The 20,094-nt window shown below is 38.5% G+C and overlaps 1 protein-coding gene across 6 annotated transcripts in view; it reads left to right on the top strand.

The window, feature by feature from the left end:
* The first annotated feature begins 263 nt into the window (after positions 1 to 263).
* The window catches only part of tpk1 (thiamin pyrophosphokinase 1), a 75,797-nt gene continuing 55,966 nt past the window's right edge, over positions 264 to 20,094 (top strand). Inside the window, exons 1-3 of one of the 6 annotated variants that reach the window (XM_080490003.1) lie at positions 264 to 324; positions 2,364 to 2,446; positions 9,706 to 9,780. In XM_080490003.1, the coding sequence (XP_080346129.1) occupies positions 2,404 to 2,446; positions 9,706 to 9,780 (118 nt within the window). In that variant the 5' untranslated portion in view covers positions 264 to 324; positions 2,364 to 2,403. Of the gene's footprint in view, positions 1,026 to 2,363; positions 2,447 to 9,705; positions 9,781 to 20,094 lie in introns of all 6 variants that reach the window. The other 5 variants (XM_080490008.1, XM_080490005.1, XM_080490007.1 and 2 more) reach the window with 5 other exon arrangements.

A 20,094-nucleotide genomic window follows, 5' to 3' on the forward strand; every position in this document is an offset into this window, starting at 1 on the left:
TTTAAAAGGTTTCTTTTTTCAGATTAATAATAGTCATGTGTCACTAAATCAAGAGATTTATTCAAGTTTTTTTTTTTTTTTTTTTTCATTTTTTCCAATAGCAGAGATTTGGTTATCTCGAGGAAAAAGGTTGAGAATGACTGTGGTCCAGGATGCCTTAGAAGTCCTGAGACTCACTGTTTGACGGTGTGACTAGAAAACGTGTTTCCCATCTTTACCTTTAGGTGTCGCTGTGATATAATGAAGACACTTTTCTACCCTTCAGTCTCGTCTTGATGAACTCTCGTTGACTATTTACATTCCGATGGCGGAAGCAGCGTGAATGTGCGTTTTAACTGTTGTAATGTACAATTTTATCACTTTCTATGACAGTGATAGCATTTTTATATGGAGGCGATGTCTAACGAGTGTATAACAGAGTTAGTGTGTGTGATGTTTTTGTCCGAAATGTGTTGATCTGTCCGCGAGTGTCTGCCCTGAGACTAACAGCTTTCACTGAATGAATGGATTTAATCATTTATTCTCAAGCACCCCAGTATAAACATGTAAAAAACGATTATATTTGGGCGATATATTTTTAACTAACCACATGGTAATTATATTTTAAGGAGTTTCAGCAACTGCTTGAACTAATGTACTACTTCCACCATGCATGCCTCGGGAAAACATTAACTTCAGATGCTCAGTCATACGTTCAAAGGTCATTGCGAGCATTTGGCACATGCTGCTGCTGCTTTACACAAGTTTTAACAAGCTTGTTGGAAAGGTTCAGTTAGCTTCTTATACTGTGATGATTCTGATAATGTTTATATTGTATGTACTGTACTGCATTTAATATTTTATTCTTGCTCATTAGATATTTTAATATGATATTCTATTATTAGTCTATACTGTGGGGATAACACTGTAAAAACCATAAAGTATTTTCCCTTATATTGTTAAAAGTAAAGTATGTGTGATGAAAATGACTTGATACATTCTACTGCTTGTCTTTTTTGAAGGATTTAAAAAAAAATTTTAACTAGGTGAGAAAAGAAAAGAATTGCTTTATTGCATTATATGTCACATACAATGATGAAACTACAGCTGCTGCTCCTTTTTGCGTCAATGTAGAGTGTAAGAAAGTGGACAAATTGTAGACATATTATGAATGTATAGTGTAGATATAAAGTAGACAACTGTTGACATAAGACAAATTCTGAGGTAACATGAATTCGGTTTGTGTGTGATGGTGATTAAACAACTATGTCCATGTCAACAGCTATTTAATGATCAGATGACTCATTGACAAAATATGCTTGTTCCCAGATGCTCAGTATGTATCAGGACAGCTTTGAACCTGAAATAAATTCAGTCAAATTACTCAAATATATTATTTCAATAAACAGACTCTGGGTGTTTTCCACTGGGTCTTCTTTTTCTTTTGACTTGATCCTGTTTCAATCCCCTCTTTCTCCTACATACAGGCTTGCTATAGGGACGCTTAATCCAGCTCATGGTTGTTGTCACTTTATAGGATTGTTATCCATCCATCCACCTTCTGTATGCACAATATCAGCCTATCTTTTCAGATACTGGGAGAAAGATAGAGTATTTTATGTAGTTGAAAATTCGTTCAATTATTAAATTTAGTAAGGTGGTTATTTGTTGTGTAACACGCATGTTAACCATCGCTTCACAAGAAGGTATTAACTGTCATAGTATTTGTAAATGACAAGTAGCACATCCACACATGAGTAGTTAACATCAGAACAATGTCTGAATGAGAATATATTTTAATCTGTAATCAGAGTAATTGCCCATAAAGTCAACAGATCAGTCCATGACTTGTTTTTACAACCAGTTTTGCTGTTTTATGTTTGTTTCTATGGCACTCCTGTATCATTCTTCATATGTTTATGTTTGTGTGCTATTGACTAGTTTATTTTATAGATTAATTTATTCGTATGAAATACAGTTTTCTCGAAAAACAAAAATGAGTTAACAAAGTCATAGTTTGAATAGTATCTTCTTACATTTATTGGACTAATCTTTTGCGAGGCTTCTTTTTTCAGTTTCATATAGTTTTCCATAAAAACAACTTTCAGGAAGGAAGGACATTTAATTATTGAGATCATTGATGGAATTTGGTTCTAGTCAACACTGTTTGAAATAACTGAAATGTAGTTTTGTGTCTGTATTGAGTGGCTGAGTGCACATACAATATCTCAAAGGAATCTGATAAAGAACAGGGAGTATGAATAGGATGGAAAATGAAATTACTTATTTTGATTAAACCAAAGGAGGAAAGATTTCAAAAAATATATCTACAAGAAAACAACAGAGTGAACTGCAACATCTGCCCTCTTCTTTTGAATTCCCAGTGAGTCGGCAGGCTGAAACGGGCTCCGGTGAATCCTCGCCATGGATGAAGAGTTGACACCGTTGGACTGCCTGCTTCCCTCAGGTACCACCTTTCAAACACACTTTTCCCCCCCGGGGGAAAACGTGCATGCACACAATCAATCACGTATACAGATGCATGCACGGACGCATACAGTGTTTCCATGCACACATTCTACTGTTGTGGCGCGGGATGCCCCCCAAAACACAGACAATCCGACTGGTTCTGATCAAAATGCACGCTCCCTCTCGTCACTGTCACACTTGTCTTCTTCTCTCTGCTGCTCCCACTCACTCTGACACACAAACTGTCTTGCGGGAATTACAACTCCAAAACAAATCACTTGCACTTTCATGACAACGGCGTGTGTATGTATGAGACGTGCCTTTTTTTGTTACGCATACATAATGAATCTTTGCTGAAAGCTGACTTGATGGTTTTGCTTTGAAGAGGTTGTTTGATTATTAAAAACTTTTATGAAAATTAAGAATCGAGCTCAGTCCTGAATAAAATCCCGGTCATTATATGAGTTCACGCTGTTGTTGTCACACAACGTTGGTGTTCAAACCAAACATTGCTGCAAATAAATCACAATATATTACATTTAGCCAAACTTTTCTGAAGGCGAGTTGACACATTACAGCAAAAACTTATTGCTCGAATGATAATCTCATGTGTTTTACATTTACTGATGCCTCTCTTGGCTGCTCTTTAGCCCTGAGAAGGAAGCTGCTTATTGCAGTCTTTAGCTTCAGCTCTTAGGTTAAGGTTCGTGTGAACTCCCTGATGGTGCGAGTGAATGAGTGTGGAGAGAGGAGAGCTGATAAACACCTAAGGCCATTTTTTTTACCCAAACCTTTGAAGGTCACGGGCATCGTAAATCAGTTTGACCTCTGCAGTAAGTGGAAGGCACAGTACCTCCCGCACTCTCTTGTAAAATAGCCAGAGTTGAGAACAAAAGGCCATTTTATAGAAGACCTATTTTTTGTCTTTGCATATTAATTAAAGATGGATGCCATTGACAGATAAGTAAAACATGCACCGTGTTTGGTTGCTGAGTTTTGATATTGGCTGGAAGTATTGTTCACCCACAGAGAGATATAAACTCCTTGAAAGCTTAGGAGCGAAAAACAAATGTTATATCCCCAGTACGCCCAGCACTATGCAAGCTTTTGTCTGTCTCATCCTGTCTGGATTTATTGGCATACAACAATCACAGCTGTTCATAAACACACGGTAAGCACGCTCTGTGTAGTTTCACTCACAAGATGTAAATCAATTTATGGTCTGAGATTCAAGGAAATTCCACATTTCTAATATTTTTCTGTTGATCTGTGGTGTTTATTGTGTTTGTAGAGGCGCGGGTTGACATAGAACTCGGTGGAAGCGCTTTCTTTTAGTCTACCACAGTGTAGGCAACGGCGGAGTCATATTGTCCTTCAGCTGAGTGTCAGATTTTCTTCTTTCTCTGGTTTTTGGTTGGAACATGAAAAACATACAGCCGAAGAAGAAGATAAGTTAAGAAATGCAAGATGTAATTCATCCGTCCATGTTCCAAACCACTTTATCTAATTTAAAGTGGCTACACAGTGTGGCTTTGATGATCTCAGAGGATAATTAAATGCCATTGAGATAATAACTTTAATCGTGGCTTAAAATCTGTGGTCCTGGCTCATTGATGGTCGTTGTCATGGTCGTGAGACCCACAAACCTTCTGATAGTGGAGAGTCTACCCTCACCTCTTCCAACCAATGGAAAAGCAGCACAAAATGATCATCGACGTGACACCACGCTTCCCCTGAAGAATAATTCCCATTGTAGTGAAATGATGCATTCTTAGTTTATTACCATTCCATACAGCTGATCTCGCTAAAGTACAGGAGAACATTGCTATTCTTGCATATTGAAGTATGTCATAGCAGTCTTTGCCTCCAATTCTATAGAGAGTGCTATTGTTCAATCAAACTTATTGTCCTACAAGTTTATCAAATCCACTTTGCACAATGTAAGCAGCTAAAAAATCAAAACGACTCCTAAAATTGTATAGGGTCCAATTTACTAGGACCCGGTCTAAAGTGTGCTAAATCGCCCACTTGTGTAAATAGATTAGAATAGATCACTTTGTATGTGATTTTCTGGTGATTTACTATGAATAACAACATGCGTGTCATAACATGCAAACAGGAGTATTGAAATGAGTTTGTTTCCCTGTTTACTGGAGAATGATCTGATGGAAACTGGATTGTTTTCACATTTAATCTATTGCATTTACCATAGAGTGAATGAATGGTGGCCTAAGCCCCCACCGGCGTTATTGTGAAATTGGCTGTGCTGGTCAGTTATCAAATTAATCTGAATTCAGGAAGAAAGAAAACCTAAGTTATTGGATCATCGGTTATGAAGTTGAAATTTGAGGTAAAACAGAAAATGTAGAAATGCGTGTGTAAACAATATTGTGGTGCTCCACTTCAGGAAATGTTCGCGACAATAACAACAGCATCTCTGCTGAATGCTGAGCCTGTTCGTACCTTGTTTTCAAATGCAGCGAAAAGAAAAGCAAACACTAACAAGGTCTTTTCAAAGGTGTTAAATCATATTATTCTGTTGGCAAACTGTGAGACACACTCAATATTCCATATTCATGAAGGCAAAGACACTAAATAGACTGTGTGTGTTATTATCTTGTTAGTAGTTCAGCTTCCACATGAATGTGTGTGCAATATCACAATTGTGCCTCGTTTTTAAAGATACAAAGCTTTTGCTGATCGGGCCCATAAGTCTATATAAGCCTTTGAGGTGATAAGGGCATGAGCCAGTCCGAGGTGGCTGTAGGTGAAGACAGGGTACAAACTATACAGCTTTTACTAATACAAATCCCAAAAAGTGTCTTTTGAAGTAGTTGGACGATATTTGATAGAGCATCAAATAAAAAAATTAAATAATAAAAAAAATGTAATTAAATAAAAAAGATATATAGATAGATACGTAGATCGATCAAGAAAGTTTATGCATTTAACGTTTGGATATTGCGTTCTGAGCTGGATGTAGCACTCTGATTGGAGTCTTAAGTTTTTGGTTATATTACCTCAGTTTTGAACAGTCTCTCCCCCTCATATGTGACTCATCTATCCCTGGTTGCCTGTTTGGCTCCTCTCTGGTATCACTTCATGAGACACTGAGACAAGTTTCACTTATAGCCCCGTCAGCAAAGATTGCTGAACTGAAAAGTGAACTTTTCATTGAATGGCTCATCGAGGAACCAGCGGCAGTTCTCCAGCATGTGGGAAGTCACCAGCCCTTGACGTTGAATACTGCAGCTACTCTTTTGCTGGTGTCCCTGCTCTGGCTTGCCATTCCACTTTCATGGGTGTCTGCAAATATGGGTTAGTCTGCATGAAGTCTCACACAGCCAAACTCAATATCGTCCTTTAAATCTTTCTCATTTTATAGAATTTTTTATTTATTTTTTACTGGTGCTATTTTGTTGTAACTGAACCATTTTATTTTGTCTCTGTCACTTTTACAGTCCGTTTTTATTGTGAGATGTTTCATAACTTCATTTTTAAAAGTTGCCGCATGAATACGACTCATTATATCTGCGTTTGTTCTGAACTGAACATTTATTGCTGCTGCATGCTCTGAATGTTTCATCGATCTTCAATGACTCACCCGGATTGACTCCGATAGAAATTCGGCCTTTGTTTGGTGAACTGATAGCATGAAAAAAGCAGAAGTGATGATGTTTTATGAGTTTAGAGTTAATCATGTGAGTCTCGCTCTTATTGTTTGGGATCTGACAGCTCTGCTTTACTTCAAAAGACATAAAAGATGTATTTTTTTTTTTTATTACAGAGTTCTGGTGATGGTGCTTCAGGACTAATTCATCCATTTATCATTTAAGTCATTGGAATCTGACTCTATTATGTCCAAAGCAACACAAATGACTCTTTCTAGAGCAAATATTTCAATTCTTGTCAACTCTCAGGTGTTTTGGAAGAATAATTAAAGTTTTCTGATAGACGCTTTTTTTAACAATAGCTAGATTACATAAGATCTCATTTTAATCTATCAATATCTAAAAGGGTGAGGTTTGATTCCACCCACTCTTTCCGTCTACATGTCAAAGGTCAAAGTCTCCTTGAGCAAGACATTAGACTCCAAATTGCTGATAAAGGCTGGATTGTGCACCGTGTGCGTGTGTATGTGTAAAAAGCTTTGGGGGCTGCTCAAGCAGTGTATAGTGGCCATATAAGTGAATACCTTTTACCACAATAAGAGTTTCAAAGCATAAAAATGGTCAAAAGCACATTAATTTCTGAATTTATATTGCAAAACTACTAAAGACCAACAATTTAATGCTTCATTTAATGGCTCACTAGTGTAGCAGTATACTATTATCTATCATTCAACATTATCTCATCAATTTAACACAATACTTAATCAAAGCAAAGGGGCGAAACACAGCAGTAATTGTCTAATTATGAGAACTTTAAAGCAGAAGCTTCTCTAATTTTCATACATTTTAGATCCCTACTCAAACTGCACCTATCTTCTGTTTATAGCACATATTCATGTATCAGGTATTGAATGGTTCGCAACATCCTGTTGTTACTGTTTTGTTTTTTTTAAATTAAGATTTTATCACCTTATTACCTGGAATATATTTAGTACTTTTAGCGTCCGTAAACCCATAAATACTTCAATAAATACCTTTTTGAGACGATACATGCAGTGATGGTGGATTGTCATTTTCCTCCAATGATGTTTTGATATCACTGCACTGATCATGTTCAGCCACAGAGGCCTCCGTGTTTGCGGCGCTTGCTTGTGTACACATTTGTGTACACTCGTCATTCTCACACATGTGAGATTTGTGCAAATCCGCAACATAGATCTGCCGTGCTGATGTACTGTTTGTGCATGACTTAAATGTGGAGAAGGATTGCCGGCACTCGCCATTCTTCTGAGAAGCCATCGCCGCGCTGAAGCATCCACTAAAATATATGTTTACTCAGACATGTTAGCCAACCATTACGGGCCACACTCTCACATTTGCTCACTGCACAAATCCAAGATTTAGTTTAAAGATTTCACTGGGTGTGCAAATAGTCCCAGAACAGAGCGCAGCCGAGCACACACATCCTCTTGATGATGTAATTTCCTTGATAAATTTGTCACTTGCTATCAAAGGTGTGTTTGAGCTCCCCTTGTATCATACGTTTTTCTAAATATTTTTCCCAACTGCACAGTTTAGCAATGCAGCCTTTTTTTTTTTTCCCCCTCCCTGTTAGATAGATTTAAAATATATTTCTTTGGCTTTTTTTAAGTCTAATCTCTTGCAGGAAATGCTTATCTAGACTCTCAAAGGAGAATATAAAAACAGCCCCTGGATGTCTGCATTTTAAAATCCCCAGTGTGCACAGTTAGCCTTTTAAATTTTTACCATTTTAATTATAAATGCTTTTTCCTGGAGTATCTACGTGCTTCTTTATGCGCTTGGGTTTTGGTGCGAGTATGTGTGTGTGTGTGCGTCCGTGCACGTCTGTTTGCGGTATTCATGCTGTCTGGCACTTTTAAAAAGAATCCCAAGGTGACATTTCTTTGAACGGAGTGCACGAAAGGCCATGCACCTCCTCGTGTGTGTGTGTGTGTTTGTTGCGCAGGCCGTTGTGTGTTTGTGCGTCGGAAGGGCTATCTGAAAAGTCACGGCTGGTTGAGTTTGTCTCTTGTTCTCTGTACACCTCCAGCCAATTAAGAGACAAGACTGACAAATCTACTCCTCCTCTTTCTCCACCCTGCCCACATATCTGCGTGTCCGGAGCTTTTTCTTTTTTTTCTTTCCCCCTCTCCCCTCCTTCTTCGTGTCGCCTCCTTATCCTCTCTTCCTCGCCTCTACTTTTTACCATACTCGGCTGGAGTTGACTTTCGTATTGGAAATGACCTTCCAGTGACGTGAACTTTTTAACAACATCAAGCCCTGCCACTGCTACAAAGTCACAAACCCAAAGGACATTTTATTTGCTCAACACTTTCTCCAACAGCTACTATTTGCACCTGAGGACAGAGATCCAAACAGGATGATTTAATGCATTTATTTCAGTGAGAAGTTCATGAAACCTAAAGTATATTTCTACTTTTCCAAGTTTGCTGTTTTGGCTTTGTTTTTTAAATGTTTTTGTAGTCTTTTCCTCCTTTCGGTGTGTGTTGGAAAACATACAAGCTTTATTGGATATTTCATATCATGCTGTTCCCAAACTAGAATCCAGCTGTGTGGAATTTACATAAATACAGTTTAGGAGAGAGTTTAAGTGTTGCCTCGGCTTGGATGTGGCATCGCTATGAAAGGCAGCTTTAATAATGGATGAGAAATCATTCATAAGGGCAGACATGAGAGAGAATGATTAATGAGCAAGCGGTGGAAAGTGTGAAACCGTAGGAGAAAAAAAAAAAGGTTTCGCTTTAGTGTTTGGTCCATTAAGACTTTTTCTCCCTGCTCTGTTTCAACTTTGTCAATGAATGTGTCCTATTTAGTTTCTTTTATCGTCTCTCTCAGATAGATTAATGACTATTCTACAGTATTAGTCAGGAGAGCTACATTAGCAGCAGTACAAAAAAAGGAAGACGCTAAAAGCAAGATTGATGGACGGTTGAGGGAAAAAATGGGTGAAATGCTGCAATCTGAGCCAGACGCTTTGCACATCTGAAGTTCACCATTAAGAAAGTAAGATGAGGATTGCAGGTTATGTTTGCTTCACAGTTGGGGGAAAAAAAAAAAAGAAAAAAAAAGGAGTTTTCCCTTTGTTGCCACGTAGCGACAGAGAGAATGTAACCAAGGTCAAAACATTCAAATCAGAATAGATTAATGCGTGTGAGCCAAAGTACTAAGAGTTCACCTATTTTTCTACAAAAGGTGAGGTCAGAGATCCTGGTCAAGAAGAATTTTATTTTTTACTTATTTCTTGTCTGAATGACCTTATTAGTGCATCAATTGAGCCATCTTCTCTATACCGCTTTGTCCTACCTCGAACTGCATGGGGCTCAAGCTGATCCCAGTCCATTACAAGACAAACAAACAAACAAAGGCAGGCAGTCACACACAGAACTGAGAACTACAGGCAATTTAGACTCACTAATTCACCTCGGATTTATGTTTTCAGACTGTGGTTGAGTACAACAGTAAACCCTGAGTAAACCCACGCATGCACAGAGAACATGTTCAGCAGAACATTCAATTATTTTTTGGTTTCACTACTCTGCTTCATCAATTGTCTTTGTATCTGTATGATTCACACACTTGCTCCTCTTTTTGCTCCCTTTTTCAGGCACACAGAGGATTTGTCTGATCATTCTGAACCAGCCACTGGATAAGAGCCACCTATACGTCCTCTGGAGTAAAGGTAGATATCACTCACATCAAATCATAGATCAGACAAGCACTTTTATATTACTTGTATGTAATATACTAAAGTTTGTTTTGGGGACTGCACTCTGGCCAGTGAAGCCTACATTGCAAAAATCCTAATTACTTTCATATTGCTACAAAATCTACTCTTCTTTTTTTTTTTTTTTTCTTTGATTTTTGGAGAAGATATTTTTAATGACTGTTACTGCACGGGTTCAACAAGATCAAAAATGAACATATTTATTAGGAATACACAAAAGATTATGCGACTAATCAATTCACAATAATGGTTCACGCTGATGATTACAAGAGACAACACTGAAACCCCGGATGTCAGTATTGATTTTTACCTGACTGATTTTCTTCCCGAGCCTTTGCTCTCTGTGTCACTGCCTGTTTACATGAGTGAGGGGCTTTTGCTCCTCTTACAGCTGACAGAGCGTGACTTGAGAGCAGAGGAACAAAACAGCATTTAGGTTATACCACAAAGTTGATCGATGCTCATTAGCCCTAAGTGCTAAAGAAACGTCCCCCCTGTCAAACACCTGTTCAACAAGCAGAATGTAAAATTGCAGGCATTCAAATCTGCCCTTCCTATCAGAAAATAGCATTATCAAGGGGGATTGTTATAAGTGAAAATTGCTCTGAATAAGCTACAATAAGCACAGTTATAGAGGTACATTTATGCCTAATGAGCGGTGTAACCTAAACTTAGCCACTTTTTTCAGCAGTATTCCTCCTTTTACACAGCATGGCATAGCTGAACTCAAATTCACCTTGTGTTCTTTGACCAAAATGTGCTCTGGATTTATTTTCTGAGTTTCCATAATATTGTGCTCCTACTCTGCTGTTAGGAGGTTGGAGGCCTGAGAGCAGACTGGTATTTGTTATTCACTAACAGCTTCACTGAGCACTGTCTTCTTTGACCAAATTGGTTTCACGGGGCAGATTCAGAACTAACAACTGCTGCTGCTAACAAATAGCAACATGTGCACAAGGCGGTGTCACAACACAACTAATTAGCATATTGTCTGAGGTTAATTCTTGCGGATATCGAGCTGGATAACTAGACCATGAGCAAACTGCTGCTCATGAACTGGTCTGGCAACATACGTTTTGTATGACAGAATACTTTGCGGAGTTTGTATTGCCCTAAATAAACATCATATAACATCTCAACTCCAACATTTCCAATCATTCCTCACTTCCGCTCGCCAAAGGATAGTTTGGGTTGAACTTTTGTTTTGTTCCCAGAGAGCCGGACTGATACCTAATGGATTATGTGAAAACACAGCAGACCACTGACTGATCAAAAGTATTCTTTTTTTTTTGTTCAATCATAGTGGTTTCATCTGATGTCTGCTTTCACAAACTCCCCTGTGCCTTTTGTTTGTTTTCCAGCACTCCCATACTGAAACAAAAGTCAATTTTCTTCAGTTGTTTTGACACATAGGAATCAGGGATGATATTTTCTGTGTTTTGCATGGTCATGCCTATGAAGTCAGTACGTGTTGCTTAGACCAAATGCTAATTTACATCGTGAAAAATTGAAAATTAAGAGAGTCCAATTACGCTGATTCAGCAATGGATTCTATTTGAGACTGATCTAAAAGCTCCTCCCCACCGGTAGAGAAATGTTTATATCAGCAGCACTGACGGGATGACCGAGGACAAAATGAATGATGCCAGAGAGCTATTAGTCAGTTTGTTGTTAGGAACCTCTATCTTTTTAAACAGTGCAAGTCCGAGGGCTTTAGGTTTTAATTAGTTCCACAGTCTGCAAAGTTATTCTTATGGGCTTTGTAGCCTTTACTTGCTATTCAATGAGGAGATAGGCTCTGCAAATTAATTAGTCAATACAGTCCAGACTGTAGTATGTGAAGTATTGGTACAGTTACACATTCCTTTGTTCTTTGCACATCAGCATGTTTAATTTGAAATATAATGATGAATGCTATATTAAAGCGCTTAGTCACAGCTTTAATTTAAGCAGGTTTATGTCAATATTGAAAAGAGTGTGTGGGGAAATTGAGCTCATTTAACATATAAAGCTCAAATTGGGTGCCTTTTCTTTCCTTGGATGATATACAGTCGGTTTAATGAGAGACAGTGAATCCTGCTGGAAGCTTTCCTCGAGTTTTTGTAAGGTCTCAAGTCACCACCGATGACACATCTGTTCAGATGCATTCACGTGTGTATTTATTCACTGGGGATAATTGCCTGGTGAACACAGGTAGTGACATAAAATGTTGTCTCGACTAGCAGGTGGACATAAAACAAGTCCCAAGACCCGCCGTGTCCAGAATGTGGACACTTCAGTCATAACAAATCTGCCCTTAGCTCCGACTGTGAGCTGCCGCAGACATTGTTGTCACCTGTTGCGTTCATTCATCAGAAAGAAGGAAATATAATGGTCTCAACAGTCCATGGCAAATAGGAAATCCTGTAAAGTCCTTTACCATGGCATTGCTTTTAGACAGCTCTTGCTTACACACATAAATCTGGCAAAATACTTGCCTTTCTGTGAAAGAGGCACAAAATTCAGGCAGGCCAGGAGTCAGAAATCATAAACTATAGTATAGCTGCAAAGTACAAGTCTGCTGAACAACTACACTTCAGTTCCAGAATAGTAGTTATGACAAAGAAAGGCATTCTGATGACTCTTGTTGAAGATGGTTGTTCAGTCACTTTCACATCAACAACCCGCCGGTCATGAGTTTGCCAGCACTTTTGAACCAAGTAAATGCCCCAGATTCCAATCTTTTTTTTTTTCTTTTTTTTTGCACTTGATAACTGTACATCTTAACTCCTATCATCAAAACAAAAGGCAAATGAAAACTCAGACAACTCAAAGACATGCATAAAAGACCCATTGTAATAAGAAGTAGAGTCCCAGACTCCCTGAGGTGTCTCTGATGAGATGAACTGAGGCCTAGCTGTTGTGCTACTTTGCTGTGATGTTTTAAAGATGCTAACCAGACAGTTTCATGTCACCCTATATTCAACAAGTTTGTGTTTTTGATTGAGAGGAGTGATCAGAATCAGAGGAACGGAACAAAAACAACTACATCCCAATATGCTGAATGTGTTGAGGACCCAGTTGTTTTATTAAGCACGTAAGTGACCTGGATTACTGGCTCTTCAAAGTTATGATGCTGATGCCACAAAAAAGGTGTAAGCCTGCTACCTGAAGGAAAACGCTATTCACAAACTTATGCAATCGGGCAAGAATGTTTGTCGCCAAAATAACTTTGAAGGCAAACTTGTGATTAAAACTGCTTCAGATAGAATTCTAATGAACGAGGCTTTGATATTCTTATCTATTTAGCAGAAACCCATGAGGCACCTGTGCTCTGTTACACCGCCGTCACGCAGTCAGACAGACACCAATCTCCCGGGGTTCACCTTTACACAAGAAGACCTCTAGAAAATGTTAAATGACATTAGACAAAGCAATCTTCTAATCTAATTTCACACCAAAGGTTGCCTGCTGCCTGCGATAAAGAGTCCTTGGGTAGTCTTTAAAGGGGACAGAATATAACTATAAATCAATATTTAATAGATATTATATAGAGCTACTTGAATTCCCCACTTGCAGCTGTTAGTGCCACCTACTAACATGGTTGACATAAATTTTTCTTCTCCTCTCATTCACTTATTTACTTTTTGGTCATAAAGATGTCAAGGCTGATATGAGTTATTACACTAAAATGAGCCATGTGTGTGATCATAGTGACCTTAACCTTTAATCGAGACCTTATCAGTTTATGTTTAAAATGCAAGGTGAATGCAGGTGCCAGATTTGAAGAAATGTCCTCACAAGTTCATAGTAGATTGTTATCGACAATTCTTGAGGCCACCCTGACATTTGATTCCTTGTTTACAAACTATTAATCGTTCATCCTTGAGTGCATGCAGACGTCCACTTTTGAAAAAAATGTGGCCTGGCTAGCTGTTAAGTCCACTAGTGAAAATATAAAAGGAAATTACTTGTTTGTTGTTGACTGCTATTAACATCTGTGCATTAACACTGTAGAGGAAGTTTACGTTTCCTCGCATCCCCTCTGTGCAATAAGAAGTAAGACTGTGGCTCATTTCTTTGTTTCTTCCAAACTGGAAAACTAGTAAACGACAATCACAGAGGATATGAAAAGATAAATGTATCGACCGGGGTAGTGTATGAGATTTGGTGACATACCTTTCATAACCTCTTATCAAAATCCACTAAGAATTGCATCCTATTTAGACTTGAAGATGTCAATTATTAATTAATTGTATTTTCATAACTTAGACATCAGCAGTCCAAAAGATTGATGAGTGGATGTCCCGACTGTGTTAAATTTCTCATAAAGTAAAATTTCTCATAAATTCTAAAAAACAATCATTATTTTGTGAGACGATTGTATTTCTATTAAACTTGTGGTATGACCCCTTTCCTCTTTTTTTTTCTTTTTTTTTGCGTTTAACATTTTGCTGTCATGCAAGGGATATAATGAAAAGGGAAGCGTTGCATCAAATAATCAGACCACCCATGTTCACTATTTGGCAACCCCTGTGAGGTGGCTGGACATATCTGATGTACTTTGTCAGTGTGATGCATCCCGATGGGTGTCATCTGGAAGATTTGAGCATTTGCTCCCTCTCAGATAAGGTTACTTCTAAAAAAAAAAAAAAAAAAGAAAAAGTTTCAGAGACGCTTTGGATGTTTTGTGAAGTGCCACAAGCGATTCTGTGGTTTGGATGTCAGAAATTGGGAGGCTTTCTTGATCAATTTTGCTCATGGCGGCGGCGCACATGGGACTTGAGGAAGTTTTGAATGGCAGATCTCAGATCTCGCACAGTGTGATGGTAAACACGCTTGTAGCAAGTTTATCATTCCCCGCTTGATATGCCATGTATTTTTAATGTTGTTTATGGGATAAGCAGATGTCAGTGTGCGCATGAGCGTGTCTGACTGTGTGTCACTCTCCAGATGGTTGTTCACCGGGAGGCATCATAGCCAGGTCTCCACCCTTACCGACCTCAGACTTACACAGTCTCACCCAAACATACACGGAGCCCTCTCAAGCTCTCTGATGTGTTGCCCCTGGGCCTCACCATCACCTATGGGAGAAGGAGAGCAGCAGGGAGCACAGGAGCGACGGAGGCTTGAAGAGAGCAACACCGATCAAAGGGAAACTCGTTTATTGGTGCCGAGTGTGATGTTATGAAGTGGGATCAAACTGCTTATCTCACTTACGCACCCTCTCACTCATCTGGTCCATCAGTCACCCACTCACTCAATCAGCCACTCATTTACTCACTTGGAGATCTTTCACTTGCTCATTGAGCAACAAGACAAACAAGCTTTTCAATAAGGCAATCAGTGAAGGTGACTCCCTCTACAAAAACAGATAATGGCCCGAGTTGCCTACAAGTGCCTCATTTTATCATTTGTTGATACTGAACAGCTTGCTGACGTTCACATTTGTGAACGTTACCCACCAAGAAGTTGAGTATCAGCCTCATCAGGTGGATGGGATGGTGGCAATAAATTGGCGTGCACGCACACTGTTTTCGCTGTGCGTTGAGGAAAACATGTCAGATGAAGTGACCAGGTGTTTTCAAAATTAGCAATGAGAAGCTGTTCGTGGGGATTGACTTCCAAAAGACGGCTAAATCCAAACACAAGACTGCCTGAGAAAGCTGGTGAATGTCTTCCACTTAGAATAACAAACAGGCAGAATAAAGTAAAGAGTAACCGCGTCAAGCAAGGAATGAAGAAAATGATAGTTTGTACGGGAAATCTATCACATTTAAGGAAAGGTTTAGAGAGCAGGGTGGATCTAAAGACAGGGTGACAGATGAAGAGGAAGAGGTGGACTGATAGATGAAGGGAGGCCATCAAGGCATCATAATAAGGATAATCATCTTTTCAGCAGTCTTGGTGACCGTTTGCCCTCTCCTGTACTGTGATGAAGCCCCAACCTGACAGGTATTAATCCTCCCTACGAGTCGCATCAATACAGGCCTACTGTAGAATACGCCTCAGAGCGGCATGTGCGGATAATGTGCGTTTCTACATCAGTGCACACACTTTCTGCGTCAAAGTAGACAGCGGCACAGGTGATTAAAAAGCGCAGAATTTATAGGCTTAGTGGTGTGAGCGGAAGTGTATTATCTCCTTCCCACAATTTGTATCTATCACGCAGCAGAGTGAGTGACAAGAGGAGTTGGCTCTGAAGCCCGCAGGGAGGGATTAGGATGGCTACTTTATTTACAAGGTCATCTCCTCTTGACTGGTTTTGCCGTCCCTGCTCGGCTCGCATCATATTGCCGTCAGGAATCATAAGACATCTATGTCTCTCTCTATGAGATTTTCAGTTGAGCTTGTTAAACTCAAATGCTCGGAGGAGAAAGAGAGGTTGAGGAAGCCGGTTAGACCGCTGTATGTGTGGCTGCCTTCTAACAGCCAACAATTTATTGTTTTTAGTGGAAGAGTGACAGTAATTGCGTCTTTGTGTCTTCACCGCCTGTGGATGGAGTACAGATGGAGCGATAATCTTTCTTCAAGTTCCGATTACCCATTTTAGCCATTTACTGTGATGAAGACAAATGGGACGTAGAGAGATTTAGAAAGACAGATGCTCCCACAGGCATTTTTGAAAGTTAAAATGAAGATGAAGTTTTTATTAAGCCCTGGCCTTTTGCAAGAGCATTTCTAAGTCCTGGGGAATTTGTGACAAGAATGGCGATGTTAAAATATAGGAAGCATTTCGTCGGACAGTTTGACATGCAGGAAGAAAGAACAGTATAGTGTTTATTCGGTGTCCAACTTGTGATTATGATAGCCTGGTGTTAGACATGGTGTGTAACGATTTCCTCTTATGCATCCTCTTGTGCACCCTCTTAAACATCTGACTCATTGGGCTATATGATACATTTTGCAGAGTGGCACTGAGTGCTGTGGGGGTGTCTTTGTTGACACAGTTGTTGTGTTCTGATTCAGTGCCTACACTGTCTATTATAGATAATGCTTGAGCAAATATGTTGTTCCTAAACTTAGAAGTTGCTGAAAAATGAGGGCCCAATGGGAAGCACTTCATATGGGTTTGATTCCAGGCTGGGAACATTCAATTTTAAGTTCAGATTTTCTCCTGCGGTGATACAACTTTCTTTCACATACTAAAGATATCCTTGTTAGGTTCAGTGGTGAGGTGTGGGAGTGCATTTGGGTGTGTATTAACCAATAATGTGATAATGGCCAATGACCGAATAGATTTGGCCATTATAAATGCAATAAAGCCAATAACAAAAGTAACTTGCAAATAGCGTAATAAGAGTGGGGGGGGAAAGTACTTTCCAACCAATTCTGTGCTGTGTTGTATATATAATCCTTGAATGAAAATAATGACCATGCTAGCCAATATACCTATTTTTGATAAGCAAACCAAAAAAAAATAATCCAGCCTTATAGATGTATTATTCTCTAAGGTTAATGCATTTCATTTAGGATTTTTCAACGCTAATCAAATAATGTTATGACGGTCAGTGACCAAATGTTATTACGGTATTCCCTCAAATAATGTATTATATGATTGATAACAAATTATGAATTTGGCTTCATTATGTTTAAAACATGGTTCAGAATTTATAGAGACATTTATCTATAGGAAAATTGTAGGACACCTTGTAGGACACCTCCTAGGACCTGGTGTCCACATATGTGGACATAATTTTGCTTTGTCTAGATCTGGAATCGAGTCTTAGGAGGTTAACTCCAAATCCAATGTGTGACGTAACTAGTCAATAAGAGGGCTACTGAACAGAGTCAAACATATTCTGACAGTTTTCCTATTGAAGCTTATAAAGTATGCATAACAACCGTTAAGGAGACAGATCCCACTATAAGGATTCGCAATTTGTTGTTGACAGGCCTGTTTTTTATATTTTAATGTGAATATAGCAAAGTTGCATGATGACAGCAATGAAAAAATACAGTCAGAAATGCAAATAATGAAGGACACATATGTATGTACAGCTTTCTTTTTTTTGATTTCGATGATGTTGCTATTTTGTGAAATCACATCAAAGTGGTTGTTTGTGTCTGTGTCCTTAAATATTGAGCCACGCAGTCGGAGCTGACAAAATGATTGACGGAGGGAAGTAACAGTTGCAGATCTCCAAGTCTGTAAAATATTCATTTGCGTGTTTGCGTGCATGCAGATACGTATACACAGGTAACGACTGATAGCTTTACAGTCTGTCTGCAAGCTCTTAAAGAAAAGAAGAAAAAAAAACTTTCTCCGTCTTCAAGAAGTTGTCATTTGAAAAGTTTCTCAGCCTTTGCTCTCTGTCGGCGATAATGAGCCATTTACATTCCAATCACTTCTTAACAAAAAACATCGACAGCAGGTGGTGGGGGTTATGAATAAAAGCACTACCTTGAGCATAAGTGTCTTATTTACATCATTGTGCAAATGCATCTAGATTCTCTCACTGTTCAGTAACTCGGGGTGAGGACGGCGAGACTGAAAAAGTTACCCCCTTTTCTGTTGGAAAAATGGTTTCACTACATTTAACTCTCTAATTGAGTCCAATTTAGTGTGTATTTGAGTCTGTGTGTCTATGGGAAGTTACAGTCTGTAGGTGTGATTGCATTGCTTCACACTTCGCATAGTTTTCTTTGGGTTCGATGCTGCTAATGAGTTATGAGTTGTGTGATGTGTACAAAAAAAAAAAAAAAAAACAGCTGTAAAGTTCTGCTCCCGTTCAGGATTTGAACTAATTATTTGTTGTGAGTTTGCTCAGCAGGTATAATCTGTTTGTTTCATATGTGTAATGTGTGCAAATCAGATAACAAGTCAATGTTCTCACCCCCTGATGTGTGTGATATGTTGACGCAAGAAACAAGCTTTTTGTTTAGTTAATAACAGCTCAGGTTTTTTTTCCATTTGGGAATGGAAACACATTTTGTAACGTCTGCATTTCTTTGTGTTTCTCTAAACTAATAATTGTACACGCTGACAATCATATTAGACATGAATACATTGTGATGTTGAATAATTATAACAAAGTGTTTCAGTGAAGCATGGTACTAATAACACAACTTTTCAAATATTTGTCAAAAGCTTTTAGTAAGTCACACTTAAGAGTACTATTTTGCAAATAATACATTATATGATACATAGAAAGTGGTGTTTATAGCAGGAAGGCAATATTCTCGAGAAATCCTGTTTAAAATGTATCCAACATTGAGACCTTTCACTCTGGGTGATATGTGCATCATTTTGGACAGTATATTACGTTTTCTACATATTTTATCTTGTGTAAATGTAAATACCCCATCTTCAAGGCCTTAGATAGAAATATCCTTAGATAACACTGTGGGACTTAGTATTCCAATGAATATTCTTTAAAGCGTTGAGTTCAATGTTAATTATGTGCATACTCTTAAAAGCAACACAGAATTATTTCCAGTAAGATGATAAAGCTCACAACACTGAAAGCACACGTACTCTTGTTGCCCGTCTCTCTGGTGAAGGCGTTAGTTACTTTTCAATAAGGTGTAACTGGAAAACTTCAGCTGTTTCTTTGAAGTTTTCCCCCGTGTGTGCCACAACAGACCCAAACAGAAGACGGCTCTTAAAAAAGGCAGCCTGTTCAATTTAAATAGAACAGAAAGCCAGGGAAGAGCATGCATTTGCAAATGGTTTGCATCTAATTTAGTGCAACTTGAATAACATTTTAAGAATGGAAAATAACCACCTCATTGGACTGTTTTTTTAAATCTGAATTCTAAGTGCTCTGTCACAGAGTTCCTCTTGGAAGCGTCCAATTGATTTCAACCCTAATGCCTTTTCAGACCCTGAGTAGCATGTTGCTTGTTATGTTTCCATTTTGACAAAGATGGTTTGTTTCCCAGTAATTTGCACCTTATTCAAATGTGGCACTTTTGTTAAGTGATTGAAAGAGGTACATTCATTTAATCTCAAAAACCTTGAGACTGCACACGTTGTTGTCCAAAGTGCATTGGGTAAATCTTTAGAATTGCTTTGGTTTTTTTCTGGTTTATTGCATATATATATATATATATATATATATATATATATATATATATATATATATATATATTCAAAACAAAGAACCTCTTGACTAATTTTAAAAGGAAAGTTGTCCAAAATAAAGTGGGAGTAATCTTTATTAAGAGATTATCCAGATTTAATAGCAGTGATACTATAATGACGTCACACGTGGGCTCTGATATTCTGAGTCCTAAATAATCGCATAAACAGGACCATATCTGAGAATAATCCCTTTGGTAATTCTT

The sequence above is a fragment of the Lipophrys pholis genome (genome assembly GCF_963383615.2).
Source record: "Lipophrys pholis genome assembly, chromosome: 20".
NCBI classification, from domain to species: domain Eukaryota; kingdom Metazoa; phylum Chordata; class Actinopteri; order Blenniiformes; family Blenniidae; genus Lipophrys; species Lipophrys pholis.